Source organism: Anopheles bellator, chromosome 2 (assembly GCF_943735745.2).
Source record: "Anopheles bellator chromosome 2, idAnoBellAS_SP24_06.2, whole genome shotgun sequence".
NCBI classification, from domain to species: Eukaryota; Metazoa; Arthropoda; class Insecta; order Diptera; family Culicidae; genus Anopheles; species Anopheles bellator.
Window position 1 is genome coordinate 66,896,985 of NC_071286.1, and position 27,422 is coordinate 66,924,406.

General features: G+C 52.6%; 1 protein-coding gene across 1 annotated transcript in view; it reads left to right on the forward strand.

Moving 5' to 3' along the window:
• LOC131207907 (uncharacterized) overlaps positions 1–24,421 on the forward strand; it is a 51,471-nt gene extending 27,050 nt beyond the window's left edge. The window contains exons 5-21 of the mRNA XM_058200542.1: positions 382–639; positions 3,732–3,824; positions 7,945–8,635; positions 12,168–12,307; positions 12,414–13,326; positions 13,366–14,201; positions 14,304–14,421; positions 17,114–17,418; positions 17,480–17,850; positions 20,202–21,487; positions 21,554–21,911; positions 21,978–22,207; positions 22,271–22,435; positions 22,504–22,712; positions 22,794–22,957; positions 23,059–23,194; positions 24,370–24,421. Coding sequence (XP_058056525.1) covers positions 382–639; positions 3,732–3,824; positions 7,945–8,635; positions 12,168–12,307; positions 12,414–13,326; positions 13,366–14,201; positions 14,304–14,421; positions 17,114–17,418; positions 17,480–17,850; positions 20,202–21,487; positions 21,554–21,911; positions 21,978–22,207; positions 22,271–22,435; positions 22,504–22,712; positions 22,794–22,957; positions 23,059–23,194; positions 24,370–24,421 — 6,325 coding nt within the window. The remainder of the gene's footprint in view (positions 1–381; positions 640–3,731; positions 3,825–7,944; positions 8,636–12,167; positions 12,308–12,413; positions 13,327–13,365; positions 14,202–14,303; positions 14,422–17,113; positions 17,419–17,479; positions 17,851–20,201; positions 21,488–21,553; positions 21,912–21,977; positions 22,208–22,270; positions 22,436–22,503; positions 22,713–22,793; positions 22,958–23,058; positions 23,195–24,369) is intronic.
• The last annotated feature ends 3,001 nt before the right edge of the window (positions 24,422–27,422 follow it).

The window sequence follows — 27,422 nt, forward strand, 5'->3', positions numbered from 1 at the left end:
CTGTCCGCGTGCTATGTCCGTTGTGCCGCAGAAAGTTGTTGCTAGGAGAGTTCAAGAGAAGCCCAGCCAAGGCTTAAGGTCGTGTGAAGGGAAGTTTAAAGAGTAAACCAAAAAACTATTCAAATTATCGTAAACTTAAAACTTTAATTAACTTACCTACATTTTTATTTTAAGTTTATCAAAAGCGGACCAAAGGGCACTTTAAGTCAGCTGAAGTGTCCTTGTTCTGTGGCTTGTCGACGCTCTTTGCTCACATCGATGCGACGCGTGTTGCGATATTATCGTCATCGGTTCCATGCTCCCAAATGCCCCCCCGCTGTAATCTGACCGTAGCCTTACACTCTTTCTCTCTTTTCCTTCCATTTTCTCACCTGGTTCCAGGTACATCAATACCGGGCCGATAGCAAAGTCCATCCTGCAGCAGTACGATGACGACATGGAGAGCTCGTACTTTCGCCGAAAACCGACCTCTTTTTTATCGAACAGCAGCGCCACTTCCGGTGGTGGCGGTGGCCCGACTAGCGGAGGGACCGGATTAATTATCGGCAGCAGCGCCACACTGCCCGGCGGTGACAGCAAGCGATACGGTGGTTCCTGGCTGCCGGCCGAGGATGAAGCCGTTCGGTTAGAGGGTCCAAGGTAGGTATCGCCAGCATCCCCATCCGTGCTACCGGACACCCCGTCGGACCGCCCCGGGTTGCGGGATGTAAATGTGGTTTAAAGGTCCCGGTCCCGGAGCTCGACCGACCGACCGAACATTAAAAGACTGAGCAATCATAATTCTGCCTCCGGCCAAAAGTTGGCGGCAGATAACCAATAGCATTCGCCCTGACCTTTCGACTTTCCGCTCCCGTCCCGGTGTAGTAGAAACCCCCTCACCCCGCTCGCCACCCTGTTCCCTTGGTGTTCTTTCGGGTCGGACGTTTGGCTTGGTTTCCAGTTCCACTGTGGTCACTCCGTTATGGACCCTGCTGTAGGACTCCCCGATGTTTCTGTGTATTTCCCACTCTGGTTTTTGCTTGCCACCCCGCCCGATTCCATTGGTGTCAGATGTCCAACGAGGATCCCTTCCCCGGTGTGTAGTGTAGTGAGTTTCGAACGTTATTGCGAACCCCTTGAGATGTCTGGAACGCCGATCAGGAGCACCCGGGGCCCAGGCTGCTTGTCTCGGCCATTAAATGTTATCTCATTTTTACGACAATATTTAAGCGGAACGGTAGCGGGGCCGGGGCCGGGCACGAAGAATGCCACTATGTTGTAGATCTCTTTTGACACTAATTTCACAATGATGCGTTCCTCCGGCGTTCCGAAGCACTGCACTGCACACATTCCGGTGGCGTGTGGAATGGTCGGCGAGGACTCGACGCCCAGAGACACCCCCGTTGATGCACCCGTCCATGGAGGCGCCTGGTTGCTTACAGAATTCTTTGAGCGGCAGTTTGTTTTCGCAGACAGTCATTGCAATAAGCACGTCCCCTTGCGCCAGATGATAAAATTGTGCCCGTGTCCGGATGTGTTGAGAGTTGTTTCCAAGCATTTATTGTTGTGTGTGCATGCCCTCCCTCCCCCTCCTGTAGCTGTTGTTTCTGTGCCACCCTGTAGCGTGTTTCGGTGCCCTTCAGCAAACAGTACCAGGTTGTCTGGAACCCACTTTCCACCCAGACTGCCTCAGGACGTAGCATAATCCGACGGGCTACGGTGGTGGTGGTCGGAGAAGGCCACAGCCTTTGAAGCGGACAGCTTACGATAACCGTGCACAAGATGACTTTTTCTTTCGAGGCAACATTTTGCCAGCACCCGAAGGGCTGTTCGCATCGCTTGGCACAGTCCCGGCCCGGCTCGAGCACTTGCTGCAAGACAAGAGAGCATCCTGCTCCTGGCCCGGTAAAGGGTGAGCGTAGAAGGAAAACAAGAAAAGAACGCTCCACAATCAGTCGCTCGGGTGGTCGGAAAAGTCAAGGATAAATTCAATCCCAGGTCGTGGGATTACGATGGATTTTGCGGCCACCGTCAGGATGCGGTAAGGATCGCTCCGTAATGCTCGCTTCCGATGGGGCCCATAAACAAGTGCTAATGCAAGCAGACATTTTGGCAGTCTTAAGGGTTTTTCCTCCAGACACCAGTGTGTGACTGTTTTGATTTTCGTTTATCACAAAAACGGGGGCTCAACGTGAGTCGGCGATTTGCCAAAAACATGCCCCAGAGTCCACGCAACTTACAGCATTGGTCCACCTACGTTTCCCTAGCATATCAGTATGAGTTGAATACCTAAACCGCCACTTTTGAATCTCCACAAACGCCGGGAGGAGTTGCCACAGTCTCTTGGGAAGCCGTCTAATGAAGCGAAAAATTAATCACCAACCCCCAATCGTCGGCCGCAATCGAGCGTTTCTCTCGCGTGGAACATGATCGATCGACCTACGCCCTCGAGCCGGCTCGCGTTCTTGTGAGATCGTCCGGGACGAACCGAACCGGTATTAGCATCGCATCAGGGCACTTTAGCGTTAGATTGATTTCCCTAACCTATGGCCCCGCCAGTTCTAGGGCCTAGTACGGATGCGAACGCCGCCTCCGGCTTGTGCAGGATGTGGTCCTGTTGCGTCAGTCAGTGCCCCCCGGGGGGTGGGTAACGCCCGGTGCACTGCGTACGAAACGGGAGGACGATCGTTTATCAAGCGTCAAAGCGGACGACAGACAGCAAGAATCGAGCATCCGGTTGTTGGGCGAAAAACGTTTCGATAACGTTTTACTACTAATTGAAAGATAATACCAACCGGTCTTCTTGCCCGGAAGGCCGGACGGCAACGACGTGCGGACATTCGAAGCCAATGGTTCCGTGTCTAGGGGCACCCCCGGACGGACGGAACTCTCTCGGTAGTCCAACACGTTGGCGTAATCCTATTTCCGTACTTTTCCGAAATATCTACACATTGTGAAGCCGATCGTCGAGCAAACCGATCGATGGATGGATGTAGCCGATGTGAGAAGAGTGACCATCAGAGTTGCAAATGAATTGTGTCAAGTTGTGTCCTCACGGCCAAAGGTTTGTTTTTGGAGTATCACTTCCGGTGGTCATCGCACAGCAATCCTCCGTGGTCGATGCTTATTTGACTGTCGGGCGTTTGAAGGCTTTAATCTGTTCATCAACCACCATTCCATTACCACATACTGTTTGCTGTCGTGTTGATATTTAACCCTGATCCATTCATGCTGTCAACTGTAAATATTCCATCGTTGTCCCGTTTTTCACCACTTTTTCCTACAATGTTTAGTGAATATTTGATGTTCCATAATTGTAATGTAAAGAACTTTCTAATGTTTGTTCGATGTTTGTAAATACTGTATAATTGTGTACTAACAATGCGATACGGACCCCTTCCGATCCGTATCAGTAACATGCGCAAACTTCTCGGAATTCCGTCCCGTGGCCAGCCAACATTACGAACCCACCGGTGACGGTGACGTTCGGAGCAGACCCTCAACTTGGCTCTCATCCTAATATTTACCAATATTCTTTCGTGTGCTTTTTCGCCCTTTCTCTCTTTCTCTCTCTCGATCTCTCTACATCCCATGGCCAATGTCTGTATGTTCTCAAACACAAACAAATGCCCCTCATTGCTACGCTGCCATGCACTTCGCCTTCCTCATGCGCTTCGATTACGCAACACGTGAACGCAAACACGCGGCCCATGTGCATTCCGCATATCCTTCGACCTCCTTCCTTCGGGCAGCTTTTATCGATGTCCAGCACACCACGATCTGCCACCACCACCACCTCCACCGAGCGTTGCCCTTATCGATGCCCTGCCAGGCGGACAGCCAAGGTTTGTTGCCGGGGAATCACGGGACTGAAACTGTACAAAAACCCAACCCAGCATCCAGTTCAGTGTGTTTTGAGCGCCATTTATTTGAGGATTAGCTTCCACGCTTTTTTCGGTTCAATTCGGTTCGGGAACGAATTCAGGCAGCACGGCAGCAAATGAATGAACGAAATGCCAGCGGGGGTTTCAATTCATCTATTTCCGTTTTCTTAAGGGCCTCACGGTACCATCGAGACAGCCTCCGTTTGATTTGATACCGTGGGTATCGAGCCAAGCTCTATTTGCTGCTCGGCCAGAGCCAATCAGTGTCGCCATCGTGTTCGCTGGCTCCGTCCTTCCATTTTCGATTCCTTTCGCCCCAGTGCATCGGGTTTCCGACTGCAGCCGACTGCGGCAGAAACAATTGCCAGCCATCTAAAACCACCAACGCAAGGTCGCAAGGCTTCCAAGAGAATTCGAAATTAATTATTTTTCCAGCCCACTTAACGTGGCCGCCAGGAACCCGGGGACTGAGATAATGTTCATTAGGCGCATATTGTACGGGGCGCTTCGATCGCCTCAAATTGCACGCCTCCGTCGGGAGAGAATTGCGCCCTAACGAAGGACTTTATTGCCGGTTGGCTGTTGGCGGTTGCGTTTCATCGACATGTTTATTCAATTAATGGCGTCGGATGAGCCGGAACGTGGAATCGTTCGGAGCCTCTCCGATCGGCAAGGAGCAAGTTTGATAATCGAGTTACTCCAGCCCAACGATTCGGTTCGGGCGATGATGCCGACGCGAGCCGTCTGACGATGGACACTGAATGGCCGATCGTTAATTGCTGCAAACGTATCATCAAAGCGCCATCATGGTTTCGGCCAATCGCAAAATGATACGGTGTTTGTATTTCATTTCGATCGGCAAATGAAATCGGCCTCGGTTGGGAAAATGGCAAATATTGTTGCTAAAGTTGCAAGAGATGCAACTAACCATTTGGATCCGATGCTTAAGGATACTAACCACAAAATATGGTTATGAAAATTTGTCAGCTTCAGGAACGACTGACTAGCTAAGTTTGTGCTCCAGACTTTGCTAGGCTTTCGTTTTGGTTTTGCAGCTGTCAGTGAGGCAAAGTTCTACTGCCAAGGCGGATAATGCGGCTTGCCACAGATAACGGTGTAATTCCCGGTTTTCAAATAAAACACTTCCAATTGTATTCGGGTGGAGCCCGGCTGGCAGACAAAACCACCCGTAATTCGCAATTATGCTCTTCCAATTCATAAAGCATAAACCCTTTTCGCGCAAACCGTTCGCGGTCTGATTTATTGCCATTTTATACCGAAAAAGGCATTCGCTAGGCCACCGACAAGCCACGCGAACCGCGACCGCACCAATAAATTGCCATTTCTCGTGCGCTACTTGAGTGCCCGGACTTGAGGCTTCCGTTGCTCGTTGTTTTCTTTGTGCCACCAGCTGGTGGCTGGTGTCGAAAAAGAAGAACGGAAAAACTTCCCCACTGCCGAGTGCTGCCGCTTTTCCCGCGGGCATCTCCGGCAGCGGGAAAAACTTCTCTTCGAGAATGAGTCAAATTTACGCCCTCGGCTGATGAGAAGGGAGCTCGACCATCGACCGCGGGTTCGGTCCTTTCGCAGGCAGCTTTTCATACATTTTTAATGTACTTTGTGGCGCGCTGTCCGTTGAGCTGCGCTCAAACATCGCCCAGCGGTGAAGATGAAAAGCCATTGCAATGAGACGACAACAGAAGACGTTAACTGAAATCCGTTGTCTAGTCTCGGGTTGGTGGTAATTTTTCAACCATCATCGCCGAGCGTCATCACTGCGCGAGGAGCTGCTTTGGTTACGAAGCATCGAGCTCTGCCAGCTATTCGAAGAAGCATATTTCAATGCACCATTCTCGGTGGTGTCTTCCCAGGGCCCTATCAATTCACCGTTGATTATCGTCGTACAAGGCGCCCCGAAACACGATAAAAAACTCCCATAAAACCGATGATTGTTGTTTCATGTCGCACGTCCCAGGGCCACGTGGTGTTTAGTGCCTCGGCCGATGTAAATTTCGGCCCCTGCTTTTTTATCGATTTCGGCGCGCCGTACGCTGTTGACGGCAAAACAATGTACTACTTCCGGAGTCGGAATGAAAAATTAACCTCCGACAGAGTGGTTCGCTCACGTGAATCACGCTGCCAAAATCATTCACCGGTTGGCCATTGTTGCGAGATGAAGTCGCCAGCACCGGTCCATTGTTCTCGGTTGGGTGTAATTTAGGGCGCACCGTTCCGTCCCGAAGGTGAGCAGCCTGATGGCAAACAGCATCATGCTTGACGCGAAAAAGCGAGAACCCTGGGCGCTGGGAGAACCAGCCCCCCCCCCCCAGTTGGGAGTCTGATTTCACGTCACGAAGATAAAGTGCCTTGGTGCTGTTGGTGCAGCACTATCATCATCATTACCATCGTCCCTACAGCTAGACCCGGGAGCCAGGGAGCAGAGTGATTTTATTTCGACGCAGACACAGCACCCACAGTAGTTATTGTTTAATAACTTGCCCGAGTTGGTGGTTATTGTTTTACAACAGCTTTCGTGGCCCCGCTAAAGTGGTTCGTTAAATCGTGACTATTGTTGCCCCATCGGGGTGCACTTTCCGCAGGTCCCCACCAAACGCCCGCCATCCAACCGTGAGCCGGCGATGTAAAGGGGAGTTTACAACTTACTGCAGCTGTCATTCTTCGGTGGTAGCCATTTTATTGTACCTCTTACACTTGCGCTTTTGATAGAATTATTGCGCCGTCAAAAAATGGAAACAGTAATGCCGTTCGAATGAGCTCAGCTCGCTCGTAAAAGTTCGGTCGAAAAACAAACGCCACCCAAACCAGCACCGAGTCAGCACTGGGCGATGCAATAAAAGTCTCGTGGCAGCTGACTGACTAAACTTAATTTAAATACCAAATGGAATGTCAACTCGCGTCTAGATAAATGATTCAGCTTGGCTTCGCCCGCTCGGTGCTGCCGGCTCGGTTGGTGGCTGTTTCTTTTCGCTTTACGCTGGCAAAACATCCGCCAGCGCAATAAAACTGCAGCCAACGCGGGCGGACTTCACTTTTTATGCTGACTGCTGGCCGACGTGATCCCCGTTTGATCACTTCCACTCGGCAGGCACTCGAGGCACTGTTGTCGCTACACATAAACACCGGTGCCCGACCTTATCTCATCGCGAAGTCGCGAAAGCCAACTCCTTGCTCCTTGCAGGAGATCCAGATCTACCGGCGGAGCATAAGCGATGTTTTCCAAGGTGCGATCAAAACCTATGTCCGGAACCGCCGGCCTAATGAGCTGGCAAATGGTTTCAGCTTTGTCAACCCGGCCACCAGGGTAATGGATTGATTGAAAAACGCGCCCCAAGTCTCGGGGTGCCCCTCCGGTGGGCGATGGTTTATTGAAACACCCCGATTGGCCCACCCCGTGCCTCGTTCCGGTGGCAGAGTCCGTGAAATTATTTATCGATCTGTTGACTCCTGGGACCACCCGGGCCGGGGTAGCAAATTCGCCGCTGATTGCCGACAACTACCAGAAGCCGCACGCGCTCGCGCTAAGATTTATTGGAATTTTCGGGAACTTGTTCACCCACTGCGCTGACGTTCGAGCGTGACGCCGACAAGCTTCAAGGATCTGCTGCCACCGACAGGAACGGAAGAACTAATTTTCTTATTAAACGAAGAGTGTTTCAACCAGACCGGCTCGGTTGCCAATGGGCACTGTTTTCCTCGAAAGTTGCCTCGGTTTCGGTTGCTCGGTTGCTAATGAAAATCTGTCCGTGCCCGTGGCGTCGCCATACCGGCGGTCGACGCCTCTTGCTCCGGCCTGGCGCCTGGCACGTGGAAAACTAGGAATTCAATTGAAATGGTACCTTCCTTTGATTCCACTTTGCGGACTTCGTGTCGGGGCCAGAGTGAAAGAATTGCGATGGAGATTATTTTTTCGTTTTTCGTTTTCCGTTCAATTGAATCATGTGGGGAGTGACTTCGCTTGCCACTTTCGAACAATTTAAGGATTTAAATTTGAGCAGATCGGAACAAGAGTTGCCCAACAACAAAAAGTAATCGATGTGCTCTCTTTCTTTCCCGGACCCAGGACGAAACATGTCAGCTTCGCCCGCTCCTACACGCTCACCTCGTTCGACGAGGCGATGGGCAGCCGGCCTCTGTCGCGCCTGGCCGCGGCCCGTAGCCAAGAAAGACTGATTGGTGGCAAGAAGCCCACGATTACGCTGGCCCACCACACGGCGGTGGCGGCGGCCGTCCCCCCACCGGCCACCCAGTACGTCGGTGGCGGTGGTGGGGCCCCGCTCCACTCGATCCTTACGCAGCCCACGGCCACGCACCCGCAGCAGCCCCTGATGCCGGCGGCCCTCCAGAAGCAGCCACTCTCCGTCACTGCCTGCCAAAGCCACGGTCAACCTCAGCAGCAGCAACCCCAGCCGCAGACACAGCACCTGCTGATCCAGCAACAACCATCGGCGGCCCATCAGCTGCACCAGCATCTTCACCAGCAGCATCTGCAGCATCTGCAGCATCAGCAGGCGGCTCTGCTAGCGCACCAAGCGCACGTCCAGCACCAGGCGGCCCAGCACGCCGCCCAGCAACAGCAGCAGCTCCAACATCAGCAGCATCTCCACCACCAGCAGCAGCACCAGGATATGGTCGTCCTGGAGAAAGTGAAACGAAGTGCCATGAAGACGCAGGCGACGCAGACGGAGGTGTACCTGGGCAAGAAACCGATGGCACCTCACAACCTATCGCTCAGCCCGAGGACCATTCATCGGGTGAGTGGCACGACGCCTCGGGTTCCAGTTTCCATAGTTTTCATATTTCATATTCATGGTTTTCGTATTTCATACACTTTGCATTAAAGACTCACCCCTTTGTCTATGCTCAATGTTTTGAATAATTGTTTTACAATTTCCAAAATGAAGTTTGACGATTTAAAAGTGAAGCAATCGGTACTTTAAAATACAAACACTCGACGAATCACCCTGTAGAGGACAGACGCGCGGTGTTATGTTGCAACATAAAAATCCGGACCTCGTACGACATTTTAAAGTCCGTGACGTGTACTCGGAACTCGCCTCCGTTTATTTCACCGAAACGACAACGCGAAACGAGCAGCGACTTTTGGTGGCCGGGTTCCGGTAACTCGAGGGTCCTTCGGCCCCCCGGCATCGGCATGGCCACGGGATGCCCTCGCTACCGGAACAATTACGACCCGGACACCGAAGTGCTCTTCGGCGCCTGAAGGGAATTATTTATCCTCGCCCGTGCCTTCGGCCGCATCGCAACATTGTTGCGTGGCTGCAGGACGAACTGGGGTCCACGCGGAAGTTACGCGTTAGCCGCTGTTGTGGGCAGCACGAACGACGGTGGCACCTCTCGATTAGCGTCAACGGCGATCCCGGCCACTAAATGTCGGAACAGAAGATGACTTTCCCGGGAGTGAGCGCTCCCGAGGGAGCGCCCAAAAAGTTGGTCGTTGCACTCACGGAGCCCACGGAACTCCAGCGGAACGCCGAATCCACACACATCGCAGGTCGGTGTGGGTCGGTTTTCCCAAGGCGTAAGCGCCCCGCTTTAAACGTGGCCTGGTCCCCCATTTTCTGATTGAAAATATTCAAAGCATCATAAACGGGCAAGATGAATGTCGCTCGTGGTTACGTTATGGTTCCCTTTTTTTCCACGCCACCGAAGTAAATTTTCGCCTAAAGCCGTCCGATTTGGAGCCGAAATATGGTCTGGCCCCTTCCGAGCAAATCATAAATCTCCAAATTTATTATCCTCCAACGACCGTTAAAATAATGGATTGCAAAGCGCCCCCTTTCGTGTTCCCTCGCTCTCTCTGGGTGACCATTACCGGAACACCGAAAAAAACTGCCACCCGTAAACTGAAAATTCGCACCACCCGACCCATTAATGATGTCGATGCGGGTTTATGATCTTAATCACCTCTAAGCCTGCCGCCATCGCCACTCGCCAGCTAATGGGTCCGCCCGCTCGCTGGACGATGAAAATCGAAAAAATGGGAAAAGAAAAACAAATAAATTGTCAAGTGGTGAGATGCTGCACGTTCGCAGCATTATTCGCACAAGTCCGGCTCCAACCGGATGCTTCAACAACAACAATAAAAAAACAGGACAAATCGGTGTGTTCCGCTTGGTTGGGAAACAAAACCCGTGGCTCACCAATTACTGCTTGGACTGTGGGCTCCTTGTTTTTCCGCCATGAAGTTCGATTGCGATAGTTTTTCAATTCCACGCTCAGTGCTTTGGATTGAAATTATTGTGGCTCTGGCATTTTTTTGTCGTTCTTCGTCGCGCTTACGATTACGATCCCACGGCGCAGCTGTGTTCAAGGATTTTCCCAATTTCCATCACCGCCACGAGCTCGAAAGTTGGTGAACATGTTTTTAGTGGGACCATTGAAGTGGTTTTTCCTGATCGGGAAATCAGCAGAAGGCAAAGTTCGTCCGTCCGTTCGCTGGAAAATTGTATGTTTTTTTACTTCCTCATGGCCCCCTCAGAGCATCCGTAGGTTTTTGCGGCAGACTTTAAAGTCTACGGCCACGTGCCGCTAAAAGGCCCGTCGGGGAAAGCTTACGCTCGAACTTTCGATGCGCGGCTTTAGTTTGCGCGGCAAAATTTGAACATTAAATGAATCTTGAGCGCACCACTAATTAATTGCCTCTCAGCATTAGGCCACGTGTGAGGCTTCCCGCCCAGTCGAGTGCTGATTTAAGGTGAAATTTTCACACACTTCCCAACCTCGCCAACGTTCCGTCACGTGTGCCACAGATTAATGGGTAAACTCGGTTTCTAATTATGCTGCAAAGATCAAAAAACGGAAACGCAAACCAAGCAGTGTCGGGTCGTCGTGCCGGGATGTGGAAAATTTTCATTAAAGCCCAGCCCGGCACGGCCCGCCCCTGTGGGCCATGGCAATAAAATGGTGTTAATTTAAGATAGACTGCTCACAACTCAAGGCAGCCAGCGTCATCAGTCTGGCGGATTCATCTCCGCCGGGGCACGTAATGGCTTACGCAAATAGATGGTATCTGTTTGGGGGCGGTAGGGCTGCGAGAAAAGTTTGCCCCCGCAAGGGGCGTCCGCTCCCCTCCGAGGTCCCTTGCTGGCGTTGCGGCTTAGCACCTTTTCGGCGCAAGCCAGCAGCGTTTTTTTATGCCGTCGGCTCGCTGAGTTTGTTTCTTATTTGCGTAGATAAATAAGTTAAATCACCATAGTTTCACCGGTGAGCCGGAGAGGGAAAACACATTTTCCCCGTCGTCGCTGTGGATGCGCTCCGAAAGGACGTTCAGCGGGAGGGCCCACCGTCAGGACGAACTTTCGCTTTCCCCGGTCCCGGGAAAACGGTGAACGGTTTTATTGCTCACCGGTGAGCCGTGGTGACCTTTTGCGTCGTAAAGTAGGTCAATCCGTGGTCGCTGCCGCTGGTGACACATTTTCAATCTCTCTCGAAGTCACTCACGGAAGTCACGAAACGTGCGGAAAGTCTTCCTGCGAAACTTCTCGAAGAGTCGCCAAGTGCGATGTGCGAAGTGCTGGCCACCGGAGTGGCACATAAAATCACCATAAATTGGAGACGGATTTACGACGGGCAGGCAAGCGAACGTTAAGTACCCCTCTCCGTCCCCGTGCGTCTTTGTTGTTCTCCCATCGAGTTCTCTGACATGTTGTGAAATTCCATACCCCGGAATGAGGGGGAAAAAAAAAACATAAACAAAGGATTGGGCTTCCCTACTCTTCCCGGAAACCGACTTATAAATTCACTTTCTCGATAAGTGTTTTGTGTGCCCCCCTCAACCCCCCACACCACCCCACCGGCACCCGCCCATTGTTTCGGGTTCGACCAAATTGTTTTTCCTTTGCCGTCGGTTCCGGTCACAATGAGTTTAGCGGCAACACGCGGGTCCTGATGAAATCCTGTGGAAACCCGAGGGTTGTTCGGGAGGCACTCAACAACAGTTTCCCTGGACAGGACCTTCCCCGCTCGACCCGGTTGCCCTACGGGAACGGACGGGACGGTAACTTTGTTTGTGCCAAGCTTTATCAATCGACCGTGTCAACCGCAGCCCCGGGCAACGGAAGAGTTGCCCCGCGTGGCCAGGATTAGATTACCGTGATCCATTACCGTGCCTCCACCGTACCGCTTGACCCCCCCCCCCGAAGGTCCTTCACAGAGAGCCGAGGGCCCAAAACAACAACAACAAGCACCTTCGTTACGTGTTTACGTCGCTTCTCTTTTCTTTTTCGCTCGCTGTTTCGCTGGCACTTCCGGTCGTCCTGTCAGGTGAAAATGGTCTCGCAAGGAGCGCAAACGAACGGCGGTCTGAACGGTGGGGGCCGCAAGCTCACCAAGAGCCTGTCGGAGGCGGCTGACCGGCTGCAGGAGAATGGGCTCGATCCGGTGCAGCTCCCGGAACCGGGCACGTAAGTAACGGACCCCTCTCGTCCCTTTGTCCCCATTGTTCCCCGCGTCCTCGCTTCATGCTGCGCCATCTTCCATTTCGTTTCCGCTTTTGCCCGTTCGATGCAGCGGGGCCAGTGGGCCGGGCTTCGATCACGAGCTGCTGCATCGGACGCAGTCGGAGGAGCCACCGAAATCACCCTTCACGATCACCTCACCGCCATCCGCGCATGCCGTCCCGTCCCAGCAGCAGCAGCAGCAGCATTTCGAGCTTCCGCCTTCGCGTGCCTCCTCGCAGCTCAGCCACGCGGGCTCGGACGGCACGCAGCTGACGCACTCGCGCAACCACTCGCAGGACAGTGCCACCTCGTACCGCTCGACCGACGGCTCGCGGACGTCCTACGAGACCGCCTCCTACCCGTACGACGCCTACGACAGCATCGTGTTGCCGCGCCGGGCCAGCCACACCGCCGAGCCGACCTTCCAGTTCCTGCGCAAACAGGACCTCGACCAGATCCACCACCACCATCAGCAGCAGCAGCAGCAGCAGCAGCTCCTGTTGCCTCAGCACGGCTACGTCCACGGCTACGAGAACGGATACGTGCCGTTCGAGACGCACAGCTTACCCCGGCGCACCTGCATCCACCACAAGCCGGAGGAGTTCCTCACGCACACGCTTCCGGCGAGGCACGATCAGCACGGCCCCCAGCACCACCATCACCACGAGCAGCTGCGCCTATCGAACGGAAGCGTTAATCAGGATGTTCGCTCTTTTGACAGCCCGCACGCCGGCACGCTGAACCGGCGCATGTCGGCCCACGCCATCGTCGTCCATCAGGAGCGCCCCGGACCAGGACCAGGTCCCTCCCAGCAGCAACACTACGGTGGGTCTAGCCTGCCGCTGGTGCAAGGACTACAGCAGCAGCAGCAGCAGCAACAGCAACGGCGGGCTTCGTACGCGTTCGTGACGCCCGACACGCACTCCCTGGCCAAGCGTCACTCGGTGCCGCATCAGCAGATCCAGAAGGTGCAGCCCCTCCAAGTTCAGGCCCCGGCTCAACCCACCGTCCACCCGGTTAAGGCGCAGCCAGCGGCGACCCCGGTCCACACCTTTCAGCCGCTGATCAAACCGCAGCCCCCTCAGTTCTCGCAGCCCTTCCACACGCAACCGACCCCGTCGTGTCCGGTGACGCCACCCAACATCCAGCCGCTGGACATGCAGGACGACACCAAGTCATCGTCATCGTCCTCCTCCTCGTCGGACGCCAGCTGCTCGACGTGTGACTCCGACAGCGATCGGGAGGAGGTGGATCGGCCTGAAGGCGAGGCAACCGGCGAGGAGCGCGAGATCTTCATCGACTTTAAGCCGCGCGTGTCCCCGGTTCCGTCACCCGGCGCCGTCAAGAAGAAGAAGCTGCAGAAATCGCAACCGGACGTGGTGGGTGAGGAACGCCGCAAGACGGCAGCGGCGAGGGACAGCAGCGGGGGTGACGACGTGGAGGGAGTTCCACCTCCGCCCCGAGACTATCACGATGCGAGCGAAAGCTCGGCCCCGCCGGACGATGAATCCCACCGAGTGGCGACCGACCGGCGGAAGGAGTCGTTCCGCAAGCGTTCGGTCAGCCTCGACCAACCGACGAGTGTCGAGCAAGAGGAGGAGGAGGAAGAGGAGGAGGAGGAGGCCGAGACGCAGGTCGGACCGACCGACCGACCGGACACCCGCCGTCCGTCCGTCGTGCGACCCGGGCGCCATCTATCGGCGCCACCATCACCCCAGAAGGAACCGACGGAGCGGAGTGGAGCCCCGAGGCCAGCTGCGTCCCCGTTCCACTCGTCCGACTCGCTGGCCAACGATGGGACTCGGGACACGTCCGACGGCAACTGGAACGAGTCACAGGCCACCATCATGGGCGGCAGGTAAGCATCGGGAAGTTTGAAAGTCTTGCCCCGAGAGACGCTCGCTTCCCCAACTTTCTTGCCAATTTACGTCGCTTGCTACCTCCCCCCCCCCGCACGCAGTCTGACGGAAAATGGGAAACTGACCCCGACGAGCCGGAGGAAAAACTTGCTGCTGCAGCACCAGCAGCGCAGCTCGATGGACACGGACGTGCTGGACATGGAGGACATTGCCGATCAGGTAAGCAACATGCAACAATGCACCGGTGCAACCCCGGGCAAGATAACGAGAAACGAGGGGCCAACGGGATACGCGAGTGTCCCGGAAGGACCTCCCGGATGTTCCAGAGAAAAAGTTTTGCTTGCTTTACTGGCCATCAGATTAGAGGAATACACTGCCACTGCCTTCCGGCCAACTCTTTCCCTTCCGCTTTTCTCGCTCTCGCTCTCTCTCAGGGTTTATATTAAAAGCTCAGAGGGTTAGTTTTCGATTACTGTACCATAACCAGCTACAATAACATTTACAATATCATACTGGGGTGGTCAATAAGTTCGGAGCCTCGGCAAGAAAAATACATTGTTATGGTTTCCTGTATTTTTGCTGTAAAACGATTTCCTGTATGTTTTCTACGATTTCAGGTGTTGTGTCTGTTTTTGGGCGTCTTTGACGTTGATTGTGTTGTAGCTTTGTACGACCAAGTTCAAGTTCAGATACACTCCTTTTAATATAGTAATTGAAGTTGAAGAGTCCTTATACACTTTCAACATTAGTTCATAAATTTCCTTTGCTTTTAAACCTTCCAAACATAAAAATTCAATCATTGCACGATACTTGATTTTTTCCGTTGTAAAAAATACTGTGACACGTCGATACTAAGTGACTTGTAAAAATAAAGAATTAAGTGATCGATTTAAATGAAACTTCACTTACGTTCATATGTTTTTTAAAGGATTTTTTGGTTCTTTATTATACATAAATGCTTGGTTACATAAGAGTACAGAGATATTCCACATTGTGATTGCAGCTATTTAATAATTCTAAGGTATCAAAATGATTGAAATGAAAATATTTCGATTAACATCTATTTAAATGACATGTTATGCCACAAACATTCATATGAAGAGTGTACCAACATAACAAAAAAAATTAGAGTCGTAGCAGTGCCCTCTGTTTGAAAAGTAGCTACGAAGTCGAGGCTCTGAACTTATTGAACACCTCAGTAAAATGGGCAATGTAAAAGAATGGCCAATATAACTCCCTGAATGACTCATTCGTAGCACCTGTATCGCACTAAACCGGCCATCGCAGCCTTCTACAGTTAGGCTCTTGGTTTCATCCGTTGATCAAAATTGGCACTTAATGAGTCCGTCCTAATAATATTAAATCATGTAAAAGAAATACGATTAAACTATTAACTAAGGCCCATAACAGACGCCCAATGACACTGTTAAAAAGAGTTTAAACGTAATTATATCATTCGACTTTGGGGCTGATTTGCCATAAAGTTCACCGTACTGTTAAAATCGTCCACTCCAGCAAAAGCAAATCGCTGAAGCATCAACATTAAATTGGCTGTTACCAGCAGGCCAAGGTCACATTTCCTGTTGAAAGAAATTTGACAGCTCGAAACTGAAACCCTGGTTCTAAAGTGCGGCTGTCAGCTTGAGGTGTATTATACCCGAAAGGATCATTCACTGTTGGCGAGCCTCGCTATCTATCCATGGCATATCAATCATTTTGAAGACCCGCTTGCAATCGAGACTACTCTTGAAAGCTACATTGTAGATCGTTTGCTATTCAAAACTAAAATTTATTAATTTGCCATTAATGTCATGGAACCCTCTAAATATCTATCATATTGTAACACACGAAAGGATGCATGCGACAATGTTTGGATTATCATTTAGCTGATCTAAAGTAGTTGATAAACCTTTTAAAAAGTTAAGTATAAGAAGCTTTAACAAATCTCCGACTCAAAGCCACAAGCATCCCTCCAAGTACGTTGAAGTTCAATTCGTTGAACTGAAAATTGAACACCCTCCGGTTCAGTCCACGGATTCCATCTCGCGCGTGAAAGCACCGCCGTTCGTGTCACAAACATTCACCGAGCCGACAGGCGAAACGACCGTTAATCCGGTCTCGGCCGGCGGTTGTTCAGGGCTAACAGAGCACAAACCGACACAACCGGTGCGCGTGGCGAGCTACTCGGCTCCGGCTTCCGGCTCCGGCCGGATGCCGGCCCTTAAAGGGCTTCACCGGAGTCGGATTCGCAGGATTTATTCATTCCGCCGCTCATTCGGAGGGTTCGTTCGCCCTGAACTGTTGTAATTAATAATACGTTCACCTTTAAGTGAAACGTTCAATTCGAGAGCGAGATAAGCGTTGGGCGATAATGGTGGACATTTTTTTGGGTAGGCTTTTGGGATATGGAAATTTATATGCAAACTCCCCCCCCCCTTCGGTGACCGGAGCGCATCCTGAGCGGTCCAGAACGGTAAACAGAACATTTTGTAAATCGGCAAAGCCGTGGACCGGGCCGTCTTCCGGATGGCTGGCTTCATGCTGCAATTCCCGGCCGGATGTACGGCACCGTGAGATCCGTGGGGCCAGGAGCTCGGATACAGTTTAATTAAATTCGCATCCATAATCCCAACGCGATGTTGCGTTCCGCTGCAGTGCAATGTCCCGTGTCCGGCTGTTCAGCTTCACTGCACTGCGGACCGATTTCTTTACGATGCCCAGTGCCCAGTAACTCCAACCCCTGCCGGTGACCCCGGTGATCCCGGTGACGGTGTAAATTTAATTTTATGCTCTGACAGGAAACCGCAACGCGCGTCAGCTGGCGGCTGACATTCAACGATGCCACTCAAGATGTGTCGTCTGCCTTCGGAACGTCATCCTTTTAAAAGAATCCTTTTCGCCCCGCTTTTAGCCACTTCCACCGCTACCGACCGCACTGCTCTCGACCACCACGCCAACCACCCCTTCGCAGCAGCCAAACGGAACGGCGGTCCAGCCGACGGTGAGCATCGGAATCGTGAAGCCGACGACCCCATCGATCGCCGTCATACCCTCGCCGAGCATCGAACGGGAGGAGCAGCGCGACCTGCACTGGTCCCAGAAGTCGGCCACTCTCCGCCGCCCGTCGCGACCCCTTTCACCCTCGAAGCGAGCGGGCAGGGCCAGCGAGCAGCAGAAGCAACAGAAGTTGCCCAAAATTGAACCACTCGTCCATCGGTAAGTCCACCGACCGCATGGCCCGTCCCATCTTCACCCATCACCTTCACCCCGTTTGCAGTGCGCCCGAACCCCCGACGAAGGTGGACTCCTGCAGCACCCCGTCGTCCGGTTTGCCGGGCAGCAGTGGGCCAGCGACGCCACAGGGTGGTGGCGCCCAACTCCCACCGAAGCAACCACCCGCGGCACGGTTCGCCGCCAAGGTCGGCTCACCCGGCAACGGCATCGGCGAGCATGGGCCGCTGCCGCAGGGCCCAGTGGCCTCGGAGCCGGCCTTCACCGCTGGCGGTGGCGGGGCCGGTTCGGAGGGCAGCACCACCGAGGACTACGTGACGTGCACGGACACCTCGAAGCGGGGCACCACCGGCGCCGGAGCTAAAGGTACGGGACACAAAACGATCCACGCCACTAGACCGGCCAAACCCGCCACAGGTTCGCAACCCGACTTCTTACACTTCGCACGCTCGCTGTTCGCTCGCTTTCCGTTCTGCCCGTTGTGTGTTTGCGTATGTGTGTTTGTGTTTGTGTTGTTGTTGCTACTCCCACCTCCCCCCGTGTTCCACGTGATGCGACTGTTGGCCACTTTCACCGAACCACCGGCGGAGTGGAGGGCAAACAACTCGGCCCAACTCATCAGAGCAGCACGGCCCACTTCTGAGCCTGAGTGCCCGCCACCATTTTCGTTATCCTTTCTGTGTCCGTCCGCCGTCGGTCAGACAAAAACGCGATTCGCGTCCATCCATCGCGAGCAAGCATCGGTTAATGAAACGTGCATGGCGTTTATTCAGCGCAAAAAGTAAATCGATAACTGTCAATCGGCTCATCGGCATGTAGAGGGTCCTCGCGGTGGTCTCCATTGTGCGAGGTCATTATGATTCATGATGGTTCGCATAAATGTTCACGACCTTTGCGCCACTCGCGGCCGAAGCTGAAGTGTGCTCAAATGTTGCTTGACGGCTCGCAGTTTTGCCCCCTGGAATCTGGTTTCAAAATGTCGCAATTGGTTCGGACCTTTGAAGGACCTTTCAGTTTTGTTTGACGCGTTGTGAAAAAAAGTTTGATCCCGTCAAACGCTATCAAAGTTTGTCAGCATTCAGGCTCAATATAACTAGAAAACCATTATTTTTCCGTGAAATTCAAACCTTAAATACTTTTTAATACAAATTAAAATCATTTTTTGTATGATTTGTTGCCATTTTAGCCATGCCAAAGCGTTGGCCTGGTGGCTTTGCGTTATCCTGATTGAACACAACCCTCTTTTTTGTTGGCCAATTCCGGCCTTTTTCCGTGCAATAGCTAGCTTTAAACGATCCAGTTGTTGACAGTAGAGTTTGGCATTTAGTGTCTACTCCATGCGTAAGAAACTCATAATAATTGATTCCTTTCACGTCTCACCAAATGCACAGTAGAAACTTCCTGGCGGTCCCGGTCCTTATGTGACCGTTTTCTCATCCTCCAAGTCAGCATTCGTTTAAGAAATTCGATTGATTTCATTCCGTTTGGCCAAAGTTTTGCAGACCATTGAAATCTTTAGCTCCTGGCCGATACTACCTAAGACTGTTAACATGGTAGTTTATGTCGATTATTTGTACGATTTTATCGACATTTTCGCCGAAAATGAACATAATTTTTAAGATTTTCTGGTGTTCTCGTTTGGTCCTTTTGCTTACACGAACATAACTATATGGAGAATGATTTCAAAAATTCGAATAAGCTTCACTCAATAAAGGCAAATCATGCTAAAAGCACCGATTTTCACTTGATGAAAATTGGACATTGATTATCCCGGTCTATAAGCCATAAATTTCTTGAACAAGGAATAAAGTAATAGTATGTGATGTCAACGGGTATGTTACTAAATTGGTGACAGTGCTATAGTTACGCTCAATTGGCCCCCTCCGGAATATTTGACATCGCTCTTCAGCTGCCCTTTTTCAGGACTGCTCAGTTGTTGGCCTCATGTTTATGCGTCATCCAATCAACCTCGAGTGACGCAAATGGGCCCGCAGGAGACCTACTCGAAGCCAAACGTTGCTAAAATGTTGGAATTAGTCCCGAAAAAAAAATGTTTAAATTGATGTTAGCACTCGGGCCGAGGGTGGATTAAGGCCACCGTTTCACCGCACACCCACCGACCCGGCCACCTGCGTGGGTTTCGAATCGTTTTCATTTGCACAATGACGGGCGCAACATAGAAAAAGCCCGCCCCGGGCCGCGAACATCAAACACCATAATTGTTAAGTGTTAATCCTAAAGCTAATCCGCCAGTTATCACCATTATCGTTAGTGTTTGTATTTCCCCAGCCGTCCCACCCTACACCCCGAGACCCAACTGTCCCGTCCCGTGTTATGTGTGCCGCTTACTGAATTCCCCGTTATTATCCGGTGCCAACAAAGGCACTGCGGCTCGGAGGGTTGCTGCCGACAGCCTGTCAACCCTGCCACCATCACACTCACACCCACACAGACACAGACCCACAGCACACACCGATTAGCTTTGACACGTTTATTAGTCGCTTCGATTGATCATCTCGCCCAGTCCGGGAATTCCGGCACTCAACGGGCCCCGACGCGGGCTCCCGGTGAAGTCCCGGAAGGACTTCCGTGAGCTCGCGTTCCGGCGCGTTGCAGTGTTCCGGCGTCTTCCGTCCTATTAGTTGCCATTTGCCACTGTTTTGCCCCGTGGGGGCTGTCAATGTCCGCTGTCAGTCGCGCCACCCCGAAACGCACGCGATAATCCACAACACTCTCTGCGTCTGCGTTTTTACTTTTAAATCACGAAGCCACGACGCAGGAAGGTTCGTCGTTCGAGAGCGCCTCCTCCATCTACAGCCTGGCACGGGTCGATGCGGTCTGCGAGGACACGGCGCCAATCGAGGAGCAGCCAGCCACGTCGGTGTCACCGCAGATCCCGGTGCCGCCGCTACCGAAACCTTCGCCAACGCACTCCGTCAGCAGCAGTTCGAGCGATAGTTTCGACGCCAAGAAGGGTTCACCGTCGCGGCCCACGATTGCCAAGGCACTGGGCCCGAAGGTGACCCAACACGGCTCCAAGCTCCACTCCGTGTCGGACGACGAACGCAGCGAGAAGCGCTACTCGTCGTCCCACGACGAGCAGGAGGCGACGGGCGGTGGCGTTGCAGGCCTGTCGAAGGTGCACGGGGTCGCCGGGGCCACGGGAACCATCGCTCGCAGTGCTCGGCGGGGTCGCGACTGGAACGAGGAGGAGCGGCGCCGGAAAAAGAGCACCTTCAAGCTGGAGTTCGACAAGGACTCGATCAAAACGTACACCACGCCGATGCTGCGCCAGCCAAGCCCGGGCTTCAAGAAGCTGTCCCCCGAGGACAAGAGCGCCCTGAACGTGCTGGACGGGGCCAGCCCGAGCAGCAAACAGAAACGCTTCCGACCGAAGACCCGCAAGTCACCCCGCGCCCGCAGTGCTGTTCCGGAAGATACCGGAACTTCTGGCGGTGTCTCCAGTGGAACGTTGCCTCGACGCAGCAAAACTCCGCTGGTACGATCTCCGGACAAGCCCACGTCATCGACAACACCTACCACATCCGCCGTGGGGATCGTTGCCACGGTCACCCTGCCAACTCCGGTGACGGGCCCACCGAACAAACTCAGCCCATCGCAGTACTACTCGCAAATCCGAAGTCCGCCCTCTGGTGGCTCTCCACGGAAGCAGAAAATTTCACCCGAGAAGCGCCTCCAGGCGATCTCGACCGAATCCCTGCGGTCGGTATCGCCCGGGTCCGACTCGGTCTTCTACAGTGAAGCCGATGCACTGTCCCACTCGGAACAGGTCCACTGTTCACACTGCGGGAAGGAGGTCGAGGTGGCCAACTTGCCCGGTGAGTCGGAGGAATCACTCCGGACGCTCGACTCCACCGATGGCGGCGATCGGCCGGACATCGTGCAGCCACCGGAGGGTTTCGCCGACTCGCCCGACTGCACCCGGACACCGCACCACACGCGCCTCTACAAGAAGATGGACAAGCGGTTTCGGTCCGAGGATCGGCACATCGACCGGCGCCACTTCAAGAGCCGCCAGGAGTACCGGGCTAAGGTGAGTGGTTAGTGATCGATCGCCGGAGCTGGCCTAGATCGCTGATTGCCCATTTTCCTGACACAGAGTGAAGAGCGTGGCAAGGAGGACGTGGAACCGAACAATCTCCGTCCGGCCGGGTCCTCCCCGTGTGTGGGACCCGGTGGTCACGCGGAACACCCGGTGGCCGAACCGGAGCAGGGAATCTACCACGGGAACTACCGGGCGGGCCTGTGGATCTGTATCGCCGATCGGGACGTCTGGCGACGCCACGAGCTCCCGGACGGAAGCTTCGACCGGCCGAAAGAGGTCGGCTCGGGTGAGCGCCGGGGGTCGACCGACTCGGAGCGGGACTTTCGGAAGAAGTACCAGGCGATAACGCACCGGCTGGTGCACCGCAAGTCCTGCGTCGAGATGTACCGACGCCAGAACAGCAACAGCTTCGGTAGGTCCCGGTGAAACGTGCATCGATTGATGGAACTCTGGAACTGATCCCTTTGATCCTTTTCAGACACCGACAAGACGGTGGTGGTGTGCCGGAAGTCCGGCGAGTTCGGGTTCCGCATCCACGGCTCGAAACCGGTCGTCGTGTCGGCCATCGAGCCGGACACGCCGGCCGAAAGCTCGGGTCTGGAGGTGGGCGACATCGTCCTGTCAGTCAACGGGATCTCGGTGATCGACAAGAGCCACTCGGAGGTTGTGAAAATTGCTCACGCCGGCAGCGACACGCTGGAGCTGGAGGTGAGTCTCGGATTCCAGGGGATACAGCCCCCGTTTTTGACTGAGTTTCGATGCCTGGCGCAGGTTGCCCGCACGATCGGAGTGCTGTCGCCGCTCGAGGAGAGCACGTCGCATCCATCGATCTACACCGGCCTCCTGTGGCGTTACTGCTCCACCGGTGGCAAGTGGGTTCGCCGATGGTTCTCGCTACGTCCGGACCATTGCCTTTACTACTACCGATCGGATGTGGTAAGAAGCTTAGACATTCTCTCGGGTATTCCTTCGGTAATAATCATCTGGGCTTATCGGTGGGGCAGGATAATCAACCGATCGGTGCGATCATGCTGACAAACCACAAGATCCTGCGCAATGCACCCGAACCGGGCAGTCGACCGTTTAGCTTCGTCATCGACACCGAGGAGGGCGTCAAGGTGGAGCTGGCCGCAGACAGTGACGAGGCGGCCAGCCGATGGATCGCCATCATCAGCCACGCCGCCCAGCAGTGTGACCCGTGGTTGGAGAACAGGTACGTCTCTCTCTATCGCGATCTCTCTCTCTCTCTCTGATTTATGACGTGATTGGTGTGGTCTCTCCGTTTCATGGCCAGTGCCCGGAACCTGCGGTTGGCAGTGGGGGCCATCAGCAAACCGGACTGCAGCGGACCTTTGGCCAAGCTGGGCAGCAAGTGGCGCTCGTGGACCAAACGCTACTGCGTGCTGAAGGATGCCGTGCTGTACTTCTATCACGATGGCACGAGCAAGGCCGCAATCGGTGAGTGTTGAACGTCTCTCCAGAGTGCAATGTTCCATAGCATCGTGTTTATGTTGCTAATAAAAACAATGGCTACTTTCGGTGCTTTCATCCATCCGTAGGGATGGCGTGCCTGCAGGGCTACCGTGTGCAGCCGTCGTCGGCCGGTGGCAAGAAGTACGCGTTCGAAATCGTACCACCGGAGCTCAGCCTCAGACACTATTACTTCCACACGGAAACGGAGATGGACAAGAAGCGGTAAGTGAACGGGCTGTTAGTCGTGTGAACGTTAACGAACAACATCATCGAACCAACCGTTTTCAGGGGAACATATTTAGTGGAAAATTTACTACTAATTCCCACACTTTATAGAGTTCGAATTTTACGTTTTGTTCCTTCCATAATCACAGCCGGATTTCGCTTGACGAAAACCGTTTTCGAAGTTCAGACAAAGTTCGCGTATGTTTGGAGGATTAAAGTCTTTCGGCATAAAATTAATACTATTTTCTGAACACCACGTCTAAGCATCATTTCTAAAATGACGATGGCGTGTAGTGGCTGAATCAGGGCAAAACAACACGCAACGTGTGTCCTTTGAATATACGAGAATGAAGTAATTTCTTTTATTTACAGCCACGAATCAAGCCTGCAGTCCCTCTAACCTTGAACTTCTGAGTTGAAGACTCTTCAAAGAGTCGGCAAAATCAAACAGTTGTTACCAAATCACAGCAACTTTCAGGTTTCAAAACGATTACTGCAACGTATAATTTTAAACCCGGAAACCTGACTGAAGTCAGCCTTGATGTTTGTAACATCATTAAAAAGCGTTTCATGCCCTACATCCTGCTGATTTCTTTTGCCCATTTTGCCCATGTTTCAGGCACAGTTTGTACTCTTGGTTCCAATTTCAAAGCCATCAATAATATCATTATCAAACCATCACATTCATTATAGGCTTTGGGCAAACATGCGAGTTGGAGTGAATTTACTGTGGCTACATTTTGTGGCATCCACCGGAGAACATCCGTCATTTATTTAAACAGCAATTAACATTCACGAACGTCGAACGTTCACACAGAGTGGCGACATTTTGTCACATGTGACGTGGGTTAAAAAAAATATCCACTCAATATCGCAATCTTTTATTCAATGGGAGGACAAAACAGGGTGGCATCAACCTCGCCGTACGTTTCGTATGCAAATTTTCCACTCTCGCCATTGTAACGCTTTCCACGTCCGGTTGCCATGGAAACCTGACACGGGCGGGCTGAATGGAAACGATGCAATAAAGTCATCAGATGGAAATTTAATTTACGTTTCCTTCTTCTGTTTATGTCGTTCCGCTTTTTTCTGTCATCCATTTTCTCCGTTGTCATGTCCTTCTTTTCTCTCTCTCTCTTCCCATCCGCCCACAACCCGCCGGAACCGGGCAGCTGGGTGGCCGCCCTGGAATACTCGATAGACCGGTGGATGCGGGCCGGCTGAAATAACCTGAAACGCTACGAGCAGCTCGTATAGTACACGGCGTACGGTCCTTCATTTTGCCAATCTCCGGTGACGCCGGCCGCCGACTCACATCCGCCGCCGGCAGCATAAACATACGACCACGACGCGCGAGTGGGTTTTGCTTTCGACGGAACGGACGCACGGATTTATGTTCCCTCTTCCCGGTGGGCGGTGGCTGGCCGCAAAGCATAAACCAGCAACCCGGCCCAAACTCGACGAAGCCCGTGCGCTGCGGACTGCCTACCTTTAAGGCGCACTCGACCAATCGTCCAGTCGATTGGATGGGCCGGCGACTGAGAGTGACTGCGCCGTGCGCCTGTGTGTGTTAGGTGATGTGTGTCCTGCCGACCCACCGACCCACCGCCGGTGGCCGGGATAAATTGATGCTGACAATTTGTGTATGTGAGCTGACAGGCGTTTCATCGTGCACCCACACACGGGCGCCGCTTTGTGAAGGACGCCGAACACCGAGCACCGGACATTGTTCATCCTTCGACGAAGGCAGGTAAAAGGTAAAACACATACCCATACGGGATGCGGGATTTCAATTTATGCTCAATATACTGGCATTTCCCCGTGATTTGCTCTTCCCGGCTCTGGCGATCATCGCAACATGGCCCCCTTTGAGGCGGTGCTTTGTTGCTGTGGCTACCTTTTTATTTTCTTGTCGGTCCTTCTCAGTCGGGATCGAACTTTTGCCTTTTGTTGTCGACGTCGAGGCACATGGGACAGGGTTTTCTTTTCGGCTTTTGGGTGGGCGGAAAATTGATGAACATGTTTGGCTCCGGAGCCAGCGTTGGGAGGGCAATAGAGCCACAAACAATAGAGCCTACAAATACCCGCACCAACGAAGCGTAAAGGAGAAGGCAAAATGGGCCGAGGAGCTGTAGCGTTGTAGCGTTATCAGGTTAGAATAGTGCGTTACTCGAGACCGCACTCCACCGGATCCTGGGTGGACAGCTTCATTAGCAGCCCTGCGAAGGAGCATAGAATAAATAATTATACGACCGTTATCTTAGTCCTTTGGCCGAGCCGGCAGGGGCGACTGTCACCACATCCGGCCAGCAAGATTTGTCGACCATCATTAGACTCGGTGCCGGCCGCACGGTTACTAAAGCGAAACAGCTTTAAGGACGTGATTCATTTCGATTGGGCTCGGAAAGTTCGGTGAAACAACGGCTTCGATTATGATTTGGCCCCATTTAGCAATGCGAAATGCTGAATCGCGATGGGGCCACTTGCGGCACAAACTTTTGCCGAAGCAACCATTAAAAGTGTGAAACTTTATAGGTTTTTTATAGCTTTGGCAAGCACCGGGGCACCCGGGGTTGCATCAGCAATATTTTCATAGCGCAGCGGAGAAAGCAAACAGAGCCCAAACCAGGGCTCAGCACTTTGTTGGGGCACAGTAAAAATAATACACTTTTTTGTGACCCGACACGCCTGATTTATGGGAAGCCGATCGGTGCCGATGCCCCGGGCCCAACATGTGACCCAACGATGCTGACACACGGTGTGAAGCACGCATATTACATACACCCCCCATTTTCGGGCAAATAGAATCGGAACGAACGCTGTTCGTGCTAATAAAATTTAAACTGTCACCCACAACGGAGCAGAGCTGAGAGGAAACGAAAACGAGAGACAGACAGAGAGAGAGAGAGAGAGAGAGAGAGTAAACCCTATAGAATGAGATTAATGTTAGAGCTTTAAAAGTTTATCTTACTGTTCCCGGTAGTTAGCAGCGAGCCAGAAGCGGTTAAAGCAGTTAAAATTTCATGACCCAGCCCAGGAAGCGCACGACGCCCTCGGCGGGATCGATGTCAGTTTTGGAAGCGGCCTACGGTCAGAAGGAGCGGCCCGCGGAGTGCCGAGTACGATTGAGGCGTAGCAGTAGAAACAAACCAGCCAACCAGTTGTTAGAGTAAACCATATCAGCATATTTGTGGGCAGTAGTGAGTCTATTTATCCATAGCATCGAACACAGAACAAACAAACAAATAGAGAGAGAGAGAAGGAGAGAGAACTACATATACGCATTCGCAACTGTTGCAGAGACGACAGCCACGGAGCCAAAGTATCATATTTTGTAGTTCATTCCATTCAGGGCGGTTCATTCTTTTTTAACGGTACCGTTTTTTGTTATTCGTTCGAGTGCGACGCGTTAGAGCTAAACGACAAACGTGATTGAACGTACTGGTAGATAATATCAAAATTGAAACCTTAAACAAGTAAGTGATTAAAGCCAACGTAAACCTAAGAGAGTGAAGCGTCACACAGCTAAAAAAACAAACAAACAAATGTAATAAATCATACATCAACTCCCAGTGCCAAGAAAAGCCGAAGCCAGCAAACCCCCACGGCGACGGTCAGCGAAATAGTGCAAACGAACACAAACGGTGGAAAGAGGGCGGCCAACTTTCTTCGGCCCTACGTTTCCGGTGAAATCAGGTCAGTTGAGTTCTAGCCTAGCGCTCCGACTTCCGTCTTCCTATAACGGATCCTTCTGCGGCACCAGGCGCCTCCATCGGCCACTGGTCCGCCCCTCGTTTTGTCTATCGCTTCTTTGTTGAGCTAATTATAAAAACCCAGAACTGATATCGATACGGGTATAGAGACGACGATGGTGAATCGAACAAACAACTGTCCTTTTTCGCTTCTCCGCTATTCACTTCACGCGCAACCCCTTCTTCGGGGCGGTGGCTGCTTGCCATTTTTTATCCCGAGGCAACATACATACGGGCCAATTACTGGCTCACGTTTCATGATTCTCTTTCTCATCGTTCTTGTCAGGGAGGAAGACATTTTGTTTCGATACCATAAGAGAAACAACAAATCAGAAGAAAACATCCAAACGGAATCTGAAGCTCCACCGCGAACTGGTTTCTAGTCAATGTTGCCAAAAGATGATGATTGAAGTTTTCATTCCTTTCACAGCCACCAGTTTCCCTTTTTTGCTTGGTGGGAAAACGCACACAAT